The sequence below is a fragment of the Centruroides sculpturatus genome, unplaced genomic scaffold (genome assembly GCF_000671375.1).
Source record: "Centruroides sculpturatus isolate CEXI.00-Female unplaced genomic scaffold, Cexi_2.0 scaffold104, whole genome shotgun sequence".
In the NCBI taxonomy this organism is placed as follows: domain Eukaryota; kingdom Metazoa; phylum Arthropoda; class Arachnida; order Scorpiones; family Buthidae; genus Centruroides; species Centruroides sculpturatus.
Genome location: NW_019384379.1, coordinates 313517 through 333150, shown reverse-complemented (window position 1 = coordinate 333150; position 19634 = coordinate 313517). Strand labels below are relative to the sequence as shown.

Genomic DNA, 19634 nt, shown 5'->3' with positions numbered 1-19634 from the left:
AGAAATAGCATTGTTGTCAAATAACATGTACTTTTGTAATTTTATTTTAATGCAATCTATTTGATGATGAAAACTTTTTTATATTCATATTCATAAGACACGAATACAAATATAAAAAAGTATTCATGTCTTTGAAAGTTTTTATTTTTNTCCATTTTATAATTTTTTTTATAGGAAAATTTGTTTCAGTTTTATTAGAACAAATCAGTTTTCAAACAACTTTTAAGAATGAATTAAGTTCAAAAACTGAGGTTTGACTGTAAGTGAAATAATAAAATATCAAAATATAAGATTTTAAAAATTAAAAAATAAAATAAAATAAAATTTTTTTTATAATATTTAAAACACAATCTTTTGTGTTGTGTTTAAAACACAATCTTTTAAATATTGTACCAGCTTATGATTTGAAAATTCACTGAATGTTAAGAAGTTTCCAAACTATTATTAATTTTTTCCAAGATCCAAAAATTACAATTCAATGATATTTTTTCTTGTTGAAGGAAGATTAATTTTATGAAAAATATATTTAAAAAAAGAAACAAAGATTGGCTAATCCATAGGCAATATCAATGTTCAAAAATAATATTAACAATGATGACTGAATAAAGATACTCCAGATTTCAAAACAATTGAATAACAAGACATTTTTACAAAAATACTACATCTGACAATGAATTAAAATCTAAAAACTGAAAACAGAATAGTATATTTTTACTGATTCCATTATGTAACTTTTTCTTAAGTGTTTTATGTAGAATAAATATCACGCATTATTTTGCATTGAAGACCTTTATTTGGTGATCTTCTCTATTATTTAAATGGCCTTTTAGCCTGTCAGTGTTAAAAATTCAACTATAGTAATTACTATAAACTAAATTAAATTTTTTATAATACAACATACATTTGTAATGATTAATCAATGTACAAAGTTTGTGATTTAAATTCAGAAATAGCATTGTTGTCAAATAACATGTACTTTTGTAATTTTATTTTAATGCAATCTATTTGATGATGAAAACATTTTTATATTCATATTCATAAGACACGAATACAAATATAAAAAAGTATTCATGTCTTTGAAAGTTTTTATTTTTATTTATTTGTGTTTCACTGAATGTAATCAAAATAAGAACTACAACATTATTTTATATTTTTAAAATAAATCATTGATAAAATCTGGATATATCACTCACTATTAGTTTTCCTTTTTTAAAATTACATTAAATTTCTTATTAAGAATAAAAAAAATCTCTAAGATTGTAAAAAGTAGTTTTTTAAATCAAAAACAACTTTTTTTTTTTATAAATGCATAAAAATATAAATACAACTTTTACAAAGGTAAAACCTTGCTTTTGTCATTCTTTACACCATTCACACCATCAGCAGTCCTTAAACAATTCACAAAGTTATGTAGACAACCTTCCCTTTGAGGCTACTGCCTCTGCAAAAAAAATGTAAAATCAGGTAAAGCGTCCTCTGGTGTTCTTGTCACTGTCACAATATCACATTTTAATTAAAAAATAATAGAAATACATTGTTGACATTATTTACATTTAATAAATATATAAAAATATAAATACGACTTTTACAAAGGTAAAACCTTGCCTTTGTCATTCTTTTCACCGTTCACACCATTGGCAGTCATATTTATATTTTTATGTATTTATTAAATGTAAATAACGCCAGCCATGTATTTTTATTATTTTTTACTTAAAACATTTTTTTGTTTTAAAAAGGCATTGCTTTTATCTTTGGTTTTAAATAGTGTTTTAAACTGTTTAAAACAACATTTTAAAGTTTGATTTGTTTTTTAATATCTAATTACGACTTTTACAAAATTGGAAAATAATTACTTCAATAAAGATACTATCAACATAGTATCACCCTGGCATCAAAAAGTCATGGAAAAATAAATTTTAAAAATTTCTCACTTATAAACTAGCCAGTAGTCAGAAAAGAAAAAAAGCAAAAAACATATCTCCATTTTCAAAGTCAAAATATTCATGATAGGAAGGAAAACCTGAATGAAGGAAAACCTGAACACTTTTTAGTTTTAAATTTTAAATTGAGACAAAAAGTTGCAAACGTTTCTTACGATTTTTCAATCCAACTCAATCCAAAACATGAAAAGTCAAAAACAAGATTATATTAGGGAACATTTTACTAACTACATTACCCACAAAAAAAAAAACTTTGTGGGTTATGTGGCAAACTACAAAGCAGAATTAGTTTCTTTTGTGTAATGGATGAGAAACCACATGCAGAAATTTCATCCTGGAAAATTTCTCTGGTGACAGTCCCATCAATCCTCTGAACTGGAGACTTCCCTTATGAGATTTGAATCCAGAAACCATAGCCCTTGTTACTCAGCTGTAGCTTTATCGGTCAGAATTGAACAGCTTTTTTTTTTTTTGTCTTTTGGCCTGCTTCAAATCCAAATTAAAAAACAGGCTTAACCCAAAATGCTACCAAGTTAGTGATGATGATTAAACTAATAAGTGTATGGGTAAGATGCTGAATTACGCATTTAAAACCAGTTACAACTTTATATATGTTTTTTATTTACCAATTTTAAATATTATTTTTTGGTAATATTGTATTTTCTATCTTGATTATAAAAGTTAAACTTAAATTTCCATGTATATGCTGTAAATAAAACATTTAAAAGTAATGTTTTAATTACATTTCATTTTTATGACTTCTACTTTTCTCTACAATTTTATTGTTTTGTTCAATATTCATAAAACTTAATAATTCATATGAAATACTAATAGTATATTGTTTAAAAATATAAAAAAAGTGTTGTACTGTTTTCTCATTAGCCTAATCATAGTCATAAATGTTAATTTCTGTTTTTGTTAAGTATTCATTAATCAATCATTCAATCAAGTTTTTAATAAAATGTGTTTGTGTGAAAAATATGTGAACTGTGTTTATTATTAATTTTACAATATTTAAATATTTATTAATTTACTTTGTAGAAAATACCTGAGTATTCTTGATATAGCATATAAAGTTACAGCATTCAGTGTTCCCAGACCTGCAATTCAGTACTAGGCTCCAAGATACTTTTGTTGTACACGTGTACTCACACAAAAAAGTTTTCAATTTTTTTGAACAGTGCAGAATTAAGCTAATTCTGGTTTTTACCAAAATTAGCTTAATTCTGCACTATTCAAAGCATGTTGTTTTTGTTGTTTTAACAAACAATTCTGGAAACCACTTAACTAAATTGATATTCTATAGATAATAATTATATATAAATAATATACTGTATTTACTTGCATATAAGACAAGGTTTTTTTTCATTTTTCACTGCTTCAAAAACCTAGGTTGTCCTATATGTGCAAGTAAAGGATTCTTTGCGTTTTTGCAATAATTTTTGTGAACCGTGTATTCTCATCTTTTACTGGATGCTCACGCTCCAATGTTTAAAAACAAAAGTATTTTATCTGGGTCGTTTGAATCATTCTTGTGTATTGTCAGGAGTAAAGATGAATAGCAATAAAAAAAGCAAAGCTTCTGAATTGAATTCCAATTTAAAATACCAAAATCACATAGGAGCCCGATATGTTTTAATCCATTCCAAATAATCGTCTGTGAAATCAGAATTCAGAGAAACTTATAAGTGTAATTGACAAAGAGTGATTTTAAAGTTTAAAATGCCAGTAATTTTTGTGGGAAAATGTGTGCATTTACATACATTTGATATATTAAATGAAATAAAATTAGAATTGTATTAATAAATCTAATTTTTTTATTTAAATCTTTAAAGTCACACCTCGTCTTATATGTGAGATTGTCTTATAAATGAGTAAATACAGTATTAGTATAAAATTTATAAATTTGTATTTACTTGTTCTTTAACATCCATTATTGAAAATAATCGCTCTAAACCAATGCTAACGCCCACACAAGGAACATTGTTCTTGTTTGAATCCAGCATAGTTATCAAATTATCATATCGTCCTCCTCCAGCAACACTTCCCACTGTAGTTTCATCTTCATTAATATAATTTTGTTCTAAACATAAATTAATAAATTAATTTTATAAAGCTAAATTTCTATAAAATATAATTTATAATATTTATAATGGCACATATTTTAAATATTTGTAAATAAGACTTAATCAAATATATTTTATTATTTTTCTTAAGAAGATTAGAAAACATCTGTTAAGAAGAAAAATGAAACATGAAAAAATTACATTCTTCTATCATTTAATCTATATATATAAAATTGCTTGTTCTGACTGACTGAATGACTCATTCACTGATTCATCATCACCCAGAGCAAACTGCTGAACCTAGAGGTGAAATTTGGTACACAGTTAGGGTACATCATGAAAATACACACTAAGAAGGGATTTTTCGAAATTCCCCCGCGGGGGGAGAGGGAGAGCATTAAGGCTTAACCGGAAGAACAGCTTCTACTGTACTATTTTAGATGTGATTTTTTTGTTTTTATCTGCATTGTAGTAGGGTATGCCATGAGAATGCACACTAAGAAGGGATTTTTAGAAATTCCCCCTCGGGGGGAGAGGGAGAGGATTTAGTCTTCATCGAGTACTTAGATGTATTAAATTAATAACATTTCAGACATTGTTATAAATATTTTTATCTATTTCAATTTTAAAAATGTTCGAACCGTTTTAAATTTGAATTTGTTATTGCATATTAGTTCGACTATAGAATGATTGTAATCATTCCAGAAAATTGATCAAATTGAAAATAGTTTGTTTGATTCTTGGCAATTCTCATCATTCTCAGCAGTAGGTATTATATAACAATTACTATGGTTGTTGAAATACCGAATATAAATGGGGTTTGCTTGCAAAATCCTTGCGGGCGAAGTCGCGGATAACAGCTAGTGAAGTAATTAAAATATTATTTACAGACATGTATTTATTCCATAAAAACTTGATTTTTACAAGAACACAGAAATCAAGAATGAATAAATTTAAAATAATATAAAGTTTATAATAACACAAAAATAATATAATTTTTATAATATGATTGATATTGTAAAAATTTAATGATTAAACAAAAATCTGATTAATTTTCTGTTTTATATTTATTAATTTACATAAATATTTGAATATTTGAAAAAGACAAATTAATTTGAAAAATATAAATAAATTATTTAAAATAATGATTATATAAACATTTACATCTATAATTTATTTCTAAAATATAAAAAATAATTCAGTAAAAATAAAGAAAACAAATTTAGTCACTAATACCTGTAAGTATAGCTTCACATATAATTCCTGTATAGTAATCTAGACCTCTTGCTAAACTAAGATCAAATGATATCTAAGAAAATATTAAAATATTGTATATATTTACATAATTTATTAAATATTTAAAATTATACAAAATTTCAAATAATTTAAATACATTGAAAAAATATTATACATTTGACCAATAAAACAAATTTTAAAACATTGTACCATTAATTAATCATGTAGGTAATGTGGATAATCAGCCTGAATTATTTTTAATTTATTAATTTTAATTTTAACAATAATTATTATTATGACTAGCAAATTCATTTTTCCCATGAATAAAAGTTTTTAATTTTATGATTAAATTTAACCAATTTCTGGGGTCAAGGAATGAAATTTGAAATATAATATTAAAATTTCTATTTTCTTTAAAGTATGCATAAATATCTTAAAAACTTTTGTCTTTTTGTAGATTATAAATAGTATTAAAGTGTTAAATCTGAACTTGTATCATGATTTTTTGGCTTCTCTAACAATTCCAAATTGCATCAATGTTAATAAATTAATATTCATTCAAAAGCAAATTCTTTTTGTATTACCTAAGCTTTATCTTTAAATTAGAAATTCACAAGATTCACTGTAAATAGTACAAATTAGAATATTCTAGCAGATCATCTTTTTCTAGAGTTCTCCATAAATAATATTCTATATTCAACTTACTAATTTCCTCAAGACAATCATTGAAAATGGTTAATATCACCTATAGACAAACTAAACATTAATACATATTGCATTATTTTCTACTCAATACCTTAAAAATATAAATATTACTTCACTTTTTAACACAATTCATTTGTTTTTAATTTTTATTTAACATTTATTGTAGTTATAGCATTTATTTTTATACTCACACTATACAATAAATAAATATTAAACTATACACCTGAAATTCAATTATTGCAATTTTTTAAAATCTGAAAAAACATGTAACTTTCCATTCTGAATTTGTTCTAAATACTTTTGAATAATCATAAAATGTATTCTTTGTTCATTAATTTAAGATTTGTACAGTAAAGGTTTAATTTATATGACTACGAGCACTAATTTTGGCTCTATGGAGGACTTATCACACATTATTGATGTGGTCGGAGTAATCACAAAGAGGTCAATAAACACAGGTTATGATGATGATGGTATGCCTTTCAGACATGTTGTCTATCTTTCTTCAGCTGTATTTGTTACAATTTGTTACAAAGGTTTAATTTTTATTTTTTCGCACTGTATTTTCAAGAAATTTTTTTAGAGAAACAAAATTTAGAGTATTTTACACATGGAAAATGCAAGACTTCTCATACTGAACTATTTAGTGTAGGAGATAGGATATGAGTCAGCCTATAAGAATTTTTACAATATATAGGTGCTTTGTTTACCCTCATTCCCTTGTATAGGCTTAACAGTACAATATTTTTGTATTTGCTGATGGGAATTATGAGGATGGGAAATAAGGGCAGTTGTTAATTTTGATGCTTTATAGCACTTTAGTAGGTTCCTTAGTGTCATATTGAGTAGAGTTAACTGCAACACTGTGAGATGGCAAGAAAAAATAAGTTTTACCACACAGTATAAAATTAAAGTAATCTGCTTTGTGAAACAGAACAGAAATTGAGAGGCTGATGAAAATTTGGTGTCAGTGAGGCACTTGTTTGCTGCTGGCATAAACAAAAAGAAGCTCTATGCAACACAAAGTCCAATGTGAGGGCATTTCATGAAGACAGGAAAGTATCCCCAATTTGAGAAAGAACTGTTATGGTATGTTGAAGAAATATGCAACAACAGGTGTGCTATAACACATGAAAGGTTGCAATCATGAACTCATAATATTGCTCAGACATAAAATATTTCTTCCCTCAAGTTTAAGGCTAGTCAAAGATGGGTCAGCAGATTTATGAAAAAGAAAAATCTTTACACACTTATCAAAAATGACTGCTTGCTGTTTGATGTGAGAGTTCAAAATATTCAGAATATGTATGCAAAGTTTTTAAGATATTAAAACTATCTTATATAATCATGACTTCCGTTAATTAATCAAGATTTCTTGTAAGAATAAATACTGATTTAGTCTACTTTCAAAAATAATTTGCATATTTTTTGCATCTCAATTTTCAATTAGTAAAAATGGCAAAAAAGTGCAAAAAATATATGCAGAAATATGGTATGTTTTAATATATTAAAACTATCTTATATAATCATGACTTCCGTTAATTAATCGGTTTTTTTTTTAGTAATTAATTACTGTTTTATCTACTTTCAAAAATAATTTGCATATTTTTCACATCTCAATTTTCAATTAATAAAAAATGCCAAAAAAAGTGTGAAAAATACGCAAGGAAATACAATNAAAAACTTCTTCATAGCATCCAAAGCTAGCTTTACTTCTTCAATTTTTAGCAATCTCTTATCACTTAATAATTCCTCTAATACTTCCAGACTACCTAAAAAATAATTGTTTGTATTTATTTGCTGTTTTCTGAAAAAGTATACAATTTGATAATTTTTTATAGTGAAAATGAGTATTAACCATACTGAATGTTAAAATATGAATATTGATTTAAATATAATTTATAAAAGTTTCTTAACTAATTTAAGATACTGTTCAAGAATTTAACAGTAATAATTCATGCTGTATCTATAAAATACATTCTTTGACAAAAACTTACACACCCAGATAAAATTGACTGTTTATTGCAAACTCAACATACAGATATCGTACGTATCAGATACATTTATAAATGATTACATTTGCAGTCCAATTATATGTGAGGTAATGCCACCAGGGTCCTTTAAAATTGCTATCTGTGTATCCTATAAAAAAAGCTTGCAGAAAATCAGAGTTTTCAGTATACTTGTAACTATTGTACTGTACAGTAGGTTTGAGAAAAAATTTTCTAAATTTATCATTCCTGTATACTTAATCATTGAACCTATATATGAATATAAAAAAATCAAAATATCTATATTATGCTATCTCTCATATGTGACACTAGGTTTTGACAGTAACTGCACATTACTATAATTTGAACTCCATCTGTTAAACACATTATGGTATGGATCATGATGAAAATGTCCAAAACAAGACAAAAACTGTCATGTCTTGTGTTTAGAGAGAGAGAGAAGTTAACACATAATCTGTTGCTGACTTATTGTAATGTGATAAAGTACTATTTGTGGGTCAGATATGAGTTTCAGTGGATAATAATGGGTAAGACCTATCAATCAAAGCAATATAATAGCAGTGAAATGACAGCTATAGACATTGAAAATATATGAAAAGAAGCTTCTCTTCCTATTATAAGTTGCTAATAGATTGTATCCAGACTTGTAATATATCATAAGAAATATAGTCATAAAAAATTTGTAATACAAAGAATAAAACAAAGTTTCACAAAGAAGTCTTAAACTCTTTCATATTGCTATATGTAAATGCTTATGTGATGATCATTGTAAAAGCCCTGAGATGAAAAACTGAGATTTCCTCAAGTCCAAAAAGAGAGACAGAGAATCACAACAAGTATTTGGACTCAAATCTTTCAAAAGTAGAAATACCATTCTCAAAGAACTCAGACAGCAAAAATATACTAAATTTCCAAAGAAAAAAAAACACTTTATGTCATAAACTCTATCTATTTCCTCTGACTATTAAGCTGGTTGAGGACACTACAGCTATTGTGATTTATAAGTGTGTTCTAGTAATACTGATGCTGATGTTAATGTGCCTACTTTGTCTTCTACTAATGCACTATTCAAAAATAAACATATCAACCAAACAAGACCTAACAAGATGTACTGATTATACTGAAATCTACAAAAACAAGATTAACAAAATTTAACAACAGCCTAGATCTATTCATGAAGATTGATATCTTTAGAATGTTTTGAAATAATTGCTATGAATTCTGAACAAAAAACTTTTCCTTGAAACTATACAGAAATTCTTCATAAACAAATAATATTTTATAAAGAATTTTATGTTACCTGCTGAATATGTTACTAAAATTTATTATATGAAAAATATTTAACAAAATCTGTAAATATACCATTTCTTTTTACATAACTACCAATCATATCAACTGTTTCATAACTAAGTTGTTTTTCTTCAATTAATTCTTTTTTAATGTCATCCCAGGAAATCTATAAAATAATATATACAATATGTTTCAGTATAATAAATATAAAATATATATAATTAAACACTGAATAAAATCTTTATTTATGTAAATATCTACATTATGAAGTTAGAAACAAAACAAATTATGTAACTTATGTTTTAATAAATATAGCATTTTTTAAATATTTCATAATTATTCAACAATTTAAAATGTATAGTTATTAACTTTAATAAAAACTCAAGATTAAATAGCATTTCAATAAACACACTAAAAAAACCCAAATCTAAATAAATTTAAATTAAACTGAAAGTGGAAATTAAAAACTAAATGAGGAACTTTTTTGCAAACTTTTCAATTTCTTATAATTTTGTTTGGATTTGAATGCTGAAAATTTTTTTGCATTGCATTTTTTTCATGTTAAATCAGAGGTGCCAATCTGAGAAAACGGGCATCAATAGCAAAAGATTATATATCATGGTTGGAGAGCAAGAAAGGGAATAAATGAGGAGCATTTCCCCAGCCCCATGATATGATATAATATGTCTGATATGATATCATCACTCCAATTTTAAGATATTCATAAACTACTTTAATTTTGTGTGATATGCTTCTTGTCTAGTCTTGTGTTCGATTATACGAGCACTAAGATGGCTTTTTTTTTTCGCTAGACTTATTATACCATCAGTAAAAGGAGGACAAACTTTAGAAAAACTTTTTATTCCTTTGAGAATGCATTTTCGACAATTATGTCCCTTTTCAACTCTGTGTGTTACAATTATATAGGGAAAAAATTTTTACATACAAGTTAGCATAATGTACACAAGTTTGCACAAAAAACATCATGATGTTACAAATTTGTAAAAGAACAACAGGAAACTTACATGGGTTATGAGAAATGCAGGAGTTGTGACATTAGATAAAATATGGATGGTTATGGTTAACAGGCATAAGCTAAAAAACAATGATAAATTGGAAAATGATTTACAAAACTTTACAAAACAAGGGAAAACAAATTACATTTATTGTCGGGATGGAATTGTCTGAACATATGTTTTCTGCCCTTTTTTCTTTTCAAATGTGCAACAGTTGACACTGTAGAAACTCAGATCAAGAAACGACCGGTAGTTTTGAACGGTAGATTGTACGATGATCGCTGATTGGCCAGCGATCATCGTACAATTGGTGGACATCCGATAGCGCTATGAAACGCTGATTGGTCTATCAGCATTTTCTTCAATCCATATAAAAAGATTAGGTTGAGGCAGGAGAGCTAAGTTGGTCTAAGTTGGTCTTACTTCACCAATGTACACCGAAGTTTGTCTAAGCTCGTCTAAGTCAAGTTGGTTGGTGAAATGATCTGGCTGAAGAAGGTGAATTCATCTCACTGTGCTGTAATGAACGTCTGAAGCAATATACATCTAACTGCATCTGAGGAATACATCGCAAGGTGCCCTTTTTGACGGACATGTGGTGGATTAATTGACTTTTGGACTCTAATTCATTTTGTGTGTGAAACCTACTTTGAAAATCTTAAACATTGCCATTTGTAGTTCTTATGAACATCATAAGTTTATGTAAATTTTATTTGTTGTTATAAACGTTTTGTGAACTGTGAATTTGTGATATTTGGAATTTGACTTTTATGTAAAAAGTTTGGACTTACTGCAAACATAACAGTATGGTACATAGTGTTGGAAAAACACTCCAGTATACATGGTGCAGTGCAGAGGCAAGACTATAAAATTTGGGAACCACATGACCTTGATTACAGTAAGAACAATAGAAAACATTTTGATAACAGTAGAACAATGGAGTGAAGAAAGTGCATCGTAAAATACAAAAAAACTTAAGTAATTGTAAATGTAAATTGTGTAAATTGTAAAATGTAAAGTAAGGGTAAATTGTTTTAACTTACAGTAGAGTTGTACATGATGTGGTGATGCACAAGATGTAAATGGGAAAGTTAACAGGATACAACAGAAAGGCATTGTCATGAGGTAGAGGAGAGATAGTGGGTGTGAATGGGGTTAAGAAAGGGGAGGGTCAAAAAAGTGTTTTTTTTTTTTTTTTGTTTTGAGGGGTTAGGGAAATTTAGAAAGTGATGGAGGAAGTGGAAATGAGATGCATGAGCACCCTGCTAGGTACCGTAGGCACAGATAATGAAAACTTGCCATACTTTAACACATTAATTATCCACTCCCCCCTCCCAGCTTCTCTTGGTCAAGTATGGATACCAAGTTTCATGTAGTTTTTGGCCAATGTTATTATTCATCATACTGTCTTGTTTTTAAGAATTTCTAGATGTTCATACCGTCTCCTTTATTTTGCGTATGCGATTCTTTTTTAACAATTTTTATGGTTTCCTTCATTGTTACAATGGACAGCAACAGCTGAGTTGCGATTATTATATTTAATCACAGTTACATGTTCTTTAAACTGGGTCTTAAGATTTCTGCCAGTTTCATCTATATAGGATTTGGGGGAGTGCAGTTGCAACTGAGTTTGTAAATTACGTTTTTTTGGTCCCATATATTATTATGATTATTATTTGGGTTTAACTTGTAATTCAAACAAGGAAGTTTTTCTGGTGCTAAGGTTATATCGTAATTGTGTGATTTAGATTTGATTCTTTTACAAATTTGTAATATCATGATGTTTTTTGTGCAAACTTGTATGTAAAAATTTTTTCCCTATATAGTTGTAACACACAGAGTTGAAAAGGGACATATTTTAATTTTATTATAAATAAGTTCTAATGTTTTCAAATAATCATCTGAAACAAGCTACTGTATGTTACTAAGAGGGACTTTGCCCCTTGTTAAAAAATTTTTATGATGATTTGTTGATTCCTCATGCCACTATTTCTATTTTTTTTTCTTTAGTAATGAAAAGACATATTGCAATAATTTTAATATAAGCATTTTATATATATAAAAAATATAATTCTAATATAATCACTACATGATCTTTTTGTTTGGGTTTGTCCAGTGTACCTGATCTAGAGTTAGAGCTGTTTTGGAGGTTTTTCTTATCTAAAGGTGAATTTGGAGATAAGTTAAATTTAGAGGTGTTTTTAGAGGTTTGTTTCTAAGTACAATTATTTCTGTGTGTTATAAAAAACTTCTGCTGTTAATTAATATAATTCAAAGCCAAAAACAAAACTTCTTCTCTTTGCTGTAATTTTAATTTATTGCCATTGGTTAAGAGAATAATGAACAGATTATAATCAGAATTGTCAGGTTTAGGGTTTTTTCCCAAATTTATTAAAATTAGTGCAAGTTAAGGAAGAAAAGAACCTATTTTTTAATGTTATGTATGAATTGAAATTAAGAATCAAAATCTGCTAAAAATTTGTTCCTTCATAATGAAAAACAAAAAAGTCAGCAGCACCAACATCAGGAGCATGTAAATGCAAAACTGACAATTTTAGTATTGAAATTTTAATAGAAAATGATATGTTAATTATTCAAATAAAATGTTTGATATTTTGAATAGTACATAGTTGCAGTTACTGTTATTATTTAAGTTGTTTACGATTTTTTGAAACTCAGAACAATTTAGAAAATACCTTTAAAAAGGCCTCCATCATATTCAGAGATTTTTGGAGACCAAAAAATAACCTTATTTTTACACCAGCAACTAATTTTAATGAATATAAAAACATTTGACAAGACTGATGTAGGTCTATTTATAGATCAATAAGATTTGTATATTCTTTAAAGTTATTTTCTGGTATGAAAATAGATTATTTTTTGTCTCAACAAATCCAGTTTTTGAGAGTAGTTTTACAGATTCTTGGAGGCAGTATGTTCCATATTTGGAAATAAGATTTTACACAAAATGGCAACACTGGCCTGACCATGATATCAGAAAAACATATCTCATTTTTAGATGCAAACTTGAGTAATTTTTTGACATGGTTTTAGCATATCTGTGCAACTCTGTTGCACACAGGAGTAATTTTTAGACAGACCCTTAGTTAGCCACTTGAAAACTGGAAGCATTCCATATTATTGGTATAAATTGCTGATTGGTTTAAGATTCAGCATATTGGTGATTTTATGTAGACAAAGCACTAACTAGCATCTACAAATGTTATATTAGCATGCTTATTTGAGAGTATAAAAGATCATTTCATAGTTTTTAGAGTTAGCTATGAATCTATAATTTACATGTGACTTCTTTAGAAAGTAAGGAAAATCTATAGTGGTTGGCATCTTGCCTAAAAAATAATGTTTTAAATAAATTTCTATTAGAAACAAATGTTTGATCTAAAATTGCATTCTTATTTATTTGTTTTCTTTACAATTTTAATTCAATTACTTCAACTAGTATTGTTCTTTATAATTAAAAAATATGTTTACTTAAGAACAAATAAACTCAATTTTTTCTTACCTTATCAAGTTTATCAATAGATGAGCAAACTGTTTTAAATTTATCAGAAGGAACTCCACAAATGGTTAATATACCATCAAGTATCTTACGATGATTTACCTTTAAAAATAATTTTTAAATAATTCCTTTACAGAAACGCAATCANGGAATTAGTCCCAGATATTCTTATTTTTTCTGTGGCTTTAGGAATGACACTACGCGGCCTCCCACGCCCCTTCTTTTGCATATCTGTGTGGCCGCCACGTTGAGGAGATCTAGGCAGAGGTCCTGGATTAGGTTCTATACCAGAAATAAGTAATAGGTATACTATTACCAGCTAAGAAGAATATTTGTTATACTTCCGCTTAAATTGAGGTAATATTTCCCTCCAAAAGTGAATCATTATCACAATATGTTGTATCAACTCTTCTCCTGAGATTATCGCGCCAACACCTTCGACAGTCGAGACACTCCCCTTTTTAGAGCAATGAAATAGTAGTAAAATGAAGTTTCCATATTAAAAAATGTGATTATTGTTTATTTCCTGAAAATAATTCTTGTTTGATTTTCAATTTCTTAATTTATATACATCAAGTAAAGCTGAAAATTTAAATACATTATATATCGCAATTTGAAAAATAAAAATAAATAACCTATATATTTAAAAATTAACATTGTTTAATTTGTTTCATTTTAATAATTATACAAAGCAAATTAACAACTCTCAGCAAAAATATTTTCTATTTGTGAGATAATTGTTTCTTAAATCTTGAGAAATAATAAAAACATAAATGCAGAGTTTGTCCTGAAAATTTAAAGTTACAGAGAATCAAATTAATCTGGACTCTCATCGATTCTGGCATTACACTATTCTTCTTAAAGATTAAATTCCGTTTTATACATAACAAAAACTTCAATTTGATTAAGAAAAATTTTATGTTATAAATAATATACTGAATTTTTTCTCTTTTGATAACATTTTAACCTAAAATTTATGCAAATAAAATCTTAGTATAAATCAGATTGATATTAAGACTGCACTTTAAATGCTCTTTACAAACACATTATGAGTAAAAATATAGTTGTAAGCTTCTTGCCTCTAATAAATTAAATTAAATAATTATCTCAAATAACCAATTGATGGAGATATATAAGGCTTATCAAATTGTAATGAAGTCAAGGAAATAGATTTTTTGTGATCTTGATTTCCTTGGTTCCATTACAGTTTGATAAGCTTCAGTTATCTCCACCAATTGTTTATTTGAGATAATTATTTAACATTGAAAATAATTAGATCATTTATATTATAAAAATGTATGTAATCTTACTTTTATTATGAAGTGTTTAAAATCCAGTTCATTTAAAATCTCAGCAATTACTAAAATACATTCAGCATCAGGCAACATGGGATCATATTTACCAGCTATATCAAAATCCTGAAATAAAATACATTATCTCTAATATGTACTTTATATCAGATCTTTTAAATCTTAAAACTAATCACAGAACAATCTAAAAATGTGAACTCACACATTGATAAAATTCTCGATATCGTCCTTTAGCAGCATGAGGACTATCACGTCTATAAACTTTTCCAACATGATAACATTTATAATTTGATATTTTATTCATTGCAAGAAACCTTGCAAATGGAACAGTCAAATCATATCGTAGAGAAAGATTTTCATCTCCTTGATCTGTAAGGTCATAAATTAATTTGTTTTCTTCACCATATTTTTCAGTCAATATTTCCTAAAAAATTTTTATTTTTATTTATTATTTAACAATTCATTAAAGTGTAATTCAATAAATTAAAATTGTTATAACAACCTAAAAATTAATCATATTACATAGGATATTTTCATTATTCAATATAAATGATATAAATAACAATAATCTAAATTGATTGTTATTTATATTAACTTTAAAAACTGTAGGAAGAAATGAAATGAATGATTAACATATGGAAGGGCAGTCTAAATTAAATCAAAACATTTTCTTTGTAAAAAAAACTGGTAAAGATATTTTAAACAACCTTTCACAGTGGTCTTTCATATCGAAAGCAGCAAAACAGGTCTGTTAGCTTTCTCATCTATATGATGCAGCTTTTTGAACATTGTTATCTATTTTGAAGTTCCCCCGCGTTTTTTTATGCAGCGAGAGTGTAGCGAAATGACGTCACGAGCAGTATTGGCCAATTAGAAACCAGTTTCAGTGTGTTCGCTGTAAAGCGCTTCTCGAGCGCTGCATAAAAAAACGCGAGGTTCCAAACAACCATAAACTGAAAGTCACAAGGAGTATGGTCCAGGATATAATTAATATGAAAAAACATTTAATATATTTTATGCTACTGCTATGTGACTCATTATGTAAATTTGTAATTTTCAAATGTGCTTCCTGTTCTATTCATTAATACCATTCTAGAACCTGAAGATGGCTATTATACATTCTATTGTATAGTCAAAAATATTTGTTCTGTTAATAAATGTTCTATTTTTACTGGAGTTAGAGTGTTTTGGTATTAATTTTAGTAATTAACAATATAACTACAAGAAAAACTTTCATACAAAAAAATTATATTTTTTACATTTAAAACTTACTGATCATAACTTAAACTATAATTACTGATAAAATGTTTTTGTTAATATCTATTGGCATTTTTTGACTATTTTAACTTTAATACAAGACAAGACATAACATAATAGTTTGATTCAGAAAACTTTCATCCATTTCATTGAAACACTTAAGTTCTTTGAAAAATATAATTGTGACAATGCATGAAGCACCCCCTATGCTTCAGCACCACAGGACTGAAGGGTTGACATCATGTCGGTGAAGACTGCAATGACTAATTTATCAGGACTGACACCACTGTATCTTCTGGATAGAGACCATTATGTTCTGTGCAAGCAATTGCATCTGTGGGCGGTTGGACTCAGGATGGAGACCAATTGGGCTAAAGAAGTGCACTTTACAATTCGATTATAGAAAATAATACTCGTTTATTGATTATATAAACTAGTTACACATATGCTTTAAATGAGAGAGAGTTTACAAACGTCTGTGCATGGTATTTACCTGAAGATTGCTCTCTTGATTTGGGTCCTTTTTTTCAGTGGAGATACGTCCTTGGTGGGATGGGGTCATTGATGGTTAAGCTTCTGATCGCTTGGCTATTGGAGGAGTGCAGCAAAGTGTATCTGAGTGTACACACACAACCAACCATCAAGGACAAACGAACACTCCTGTCGGGCAAACTCCCTGTCGCATCATCAGACCTTCTCCTTTATTTGGGGGTCCTCCCCCTCACAACTCTTGTCCTTTTTTGGTAAAATCATCCTTCACGTCCAATGGCAATTTTTTCATTTGATTCCTAATGACACATTTGATGTGTCACCCCCAAACAAGGAAGCAAGTCCGTGGGAAAGGATATAATCATATTTGTAGCAATCTTTTTTTTTTTCAAAAACTTTTTTGAATAAAATTTTCCAGTCGAGTTCAGCCTCTCACATAATTATTTGACATGATGAAAATAATGAGTTATTTTGTAACACAATATCTAAACATCATAAAAATCATTGTAGAATTCATGAAAAGTACTATAATATCAATGCTTTTAAATAAATTTGTAATGCCTTTATGTCTATTAGTTCTTGTTCTATATTTTTAATTCTTGTTTGTATTAATTGCTTTAATTAATACCTTGTATTCTATGTTCCATTCTGTTAACTATTTAATCCTAAGATGGCAGCCCAGTCAGCTGAAAACATTTGATAAATAAAAATACTTCTACTGGAAGAGATTAGAACTGTTATCATACTTTCCAAATATACAAAATTTTATTTTTTCAATTTTTTAAGTATTTTAACAAACAGAAAATCTAATCAATTTCTATTATGTTTACATATCAAAAAATAACTTTCAAATTATACTTGTTTTATATTGTTATCTAGTGTTACATCTAACAAGTCCAATATACAAAAACATTACCAAGATTTTTAAATTATTTGTAAAGCATTTGACATGTAAAAACTATTAGTGCTCTCATCTCTATTATAAAATCTGAAATTAATAGGTCAAATACAAATGGTCTAATTTTCTCCAATACTGAAATTAAATTAACAGTGCAGTATTAAATATACTGTCTCAAAACAGAATGAAAGATTAATAGAGTTCTGATTAAGTATTGATGGAAACAAAATAGTAAAACAGCAAAATATGAAAGATTAGTATACATCATCTTTATAGTACAATATCTAAACTTTTTAAGAGACAGGATCATATCATTATTGCTCTCAGTTTTTCAATTCAAATCATCAATAATAAAACTAATATATTAAGTATCAACAAAAAAGAAGAATTATACAATAAATTATTAAAACAGACACATCGTAAACAACCTTTAAATTTCAGTAACAAAAATTTTTTAATAAAAAACTTTTTTCTACTTCAACCAAGGTCTGCATCAAGTCATTAAATTAATGAAATTTCAAATTGGAATGCGTAGAACAAATTTTAAAATATTGTTTTTACAAAATTGGAACAAAACATAATGCATATATAACAACAAAAAAATTAAAACAGTGGTAAATTTCAAATTTAATACATATATAGGTACACCATATATATATAAAAAAATTTTTTTTAAATATAACTTAATACCAAATTAATAAAAATGAATTTATGTTGGCCTTGGGCAGTTTTTTTGTAAAAGTTGTGCCATGCATACGATACTGTTTTACTGTCCTTAAAGTTAATACATTTGTGAGTCAGGCCAACCTTGTATATTTCCAAGACTTCTAGAACCCTAATACGATCAGTTAGAAATGATTGCCTTATTAACCTAGCATTTTGGAGGTTGACTGTCTGTTGGTTGTTGGGTGCCTGTTTGTAGAAAAAGTGTAACCATTTTGTATTTTATTTTGACTTGTTCTCAGTCCCAAGTACCTACATGTGAGACTAATCGGGGGTAGGATGTTTACGAGGATGTCCCTCTCCTACCACTTACTCGACTCAAGACCTTGAGGTCCGGTCTCGCTTGTCTAAAGGATGGGAAAAACGGGTTCGGAGAAAGGATCGTTAGATTCTTTCTCCTGTCTGACACCAATCTATTAATTTATCGCGGATAGATACGCGGTTAATTCGATGGGGAATTATCACGAGCGATCTCGTCGAAGACTTCGGTTTGAGTATGGAGTGGAAATTGTCGGAAGAAACGCACACCAATCCAAGTTCATTAATAAAATACCCGTTTATTCCGGTTATTCCGTACATTTACACTTAGTTAATTATTTAAGGAGTCGAAGGTACAGATCCCTGGCCTCGGGAATTTCAATCCGTATAGTTCATTTGTCGCGACCCTAACCGCGAGGTTGGAATATTCGAGAGAGAGCTTACATATCATCGCGAGTAGCATAAATACCTCGAGTTGTAGAGGTTGAAGGGTTCAGGACGATCTCGGAGTCCGAATCCTGGGCTCGTAACTATAGTTCAAGTCGTAATCAAAGTCTTTAGAAGACGGTGGCGACGAGAGGCAGGCGATTCACGGGCACACTCACAGTTCAGGAAAAACTTGCTCCCCCTCGGTGGTTTCACAGTTTCTTTTATATGGGGGGATATCTTCTCGAGATCTCTCCCTGTACGTCATAGGTGATGATCTTCTTTGACCAATGGTGGGTGAAGTGACTAAATATGACACAACAGTTAACTCATCTTCTACAGGGAAGTATTGTGGTGGGAAAGGAGTTTTTATGAGCGATTTTTATGAGAAAATTTGTCGGTTGTTTTTTCCTTTTTGAGTTAACCCTAACTTTAAAAAAAATCGTTTTGGTTTGAAATGAATAGAAATTATTCGATTCTCAGCCTTT

General features: G+C 28.1%; 1 protein-coding gene across 1 annotated transcript in view; it reads right to left on the bottom strand.

Moving 5' to 3' along the window:
• The window catches only part of LOC111617824 (histidine--tRNA ligase, cytoplasmic-like), a 48955-nt gene that overhangs the window by 21787 nt on the left and 7534 nt on the right, over nucleotides 1–19634 (bottom strand). Inside the window, exons 4-10 of the mRNA XM_023359135.1 lie at nucleotides 15298–15519; nucleotides 15096–15203; nucleotides 13789–13887; nucleotides 9322–9415; nucleotides 7610–7719; nucleotides 5243–5315; nucleotides 3857–4023 (exon numbers count right to left, since the gene is read on the bottom strand). Of these exons, the coding sequence (XP_023214903.1) occupies nucleotides 3857–4023; nucleotides 5243–5315; nucleotides 7610–7719; nucleotides 9322–9415; nucleotides 13789–13887; nucleotides 15096–15203; nucleotides 15298–15519 (873 nt within the window). The remainder of the gene's footprint in view (nucleotides 1–3856; nucleotides 4024–5242; nucleotides 5316–7609; nucleotides 7720–9321; nucleotides 9416–13788; nucleotides 13888–15095; nucleotides 15204–15297; nucleotides 15520–19634) is intronic.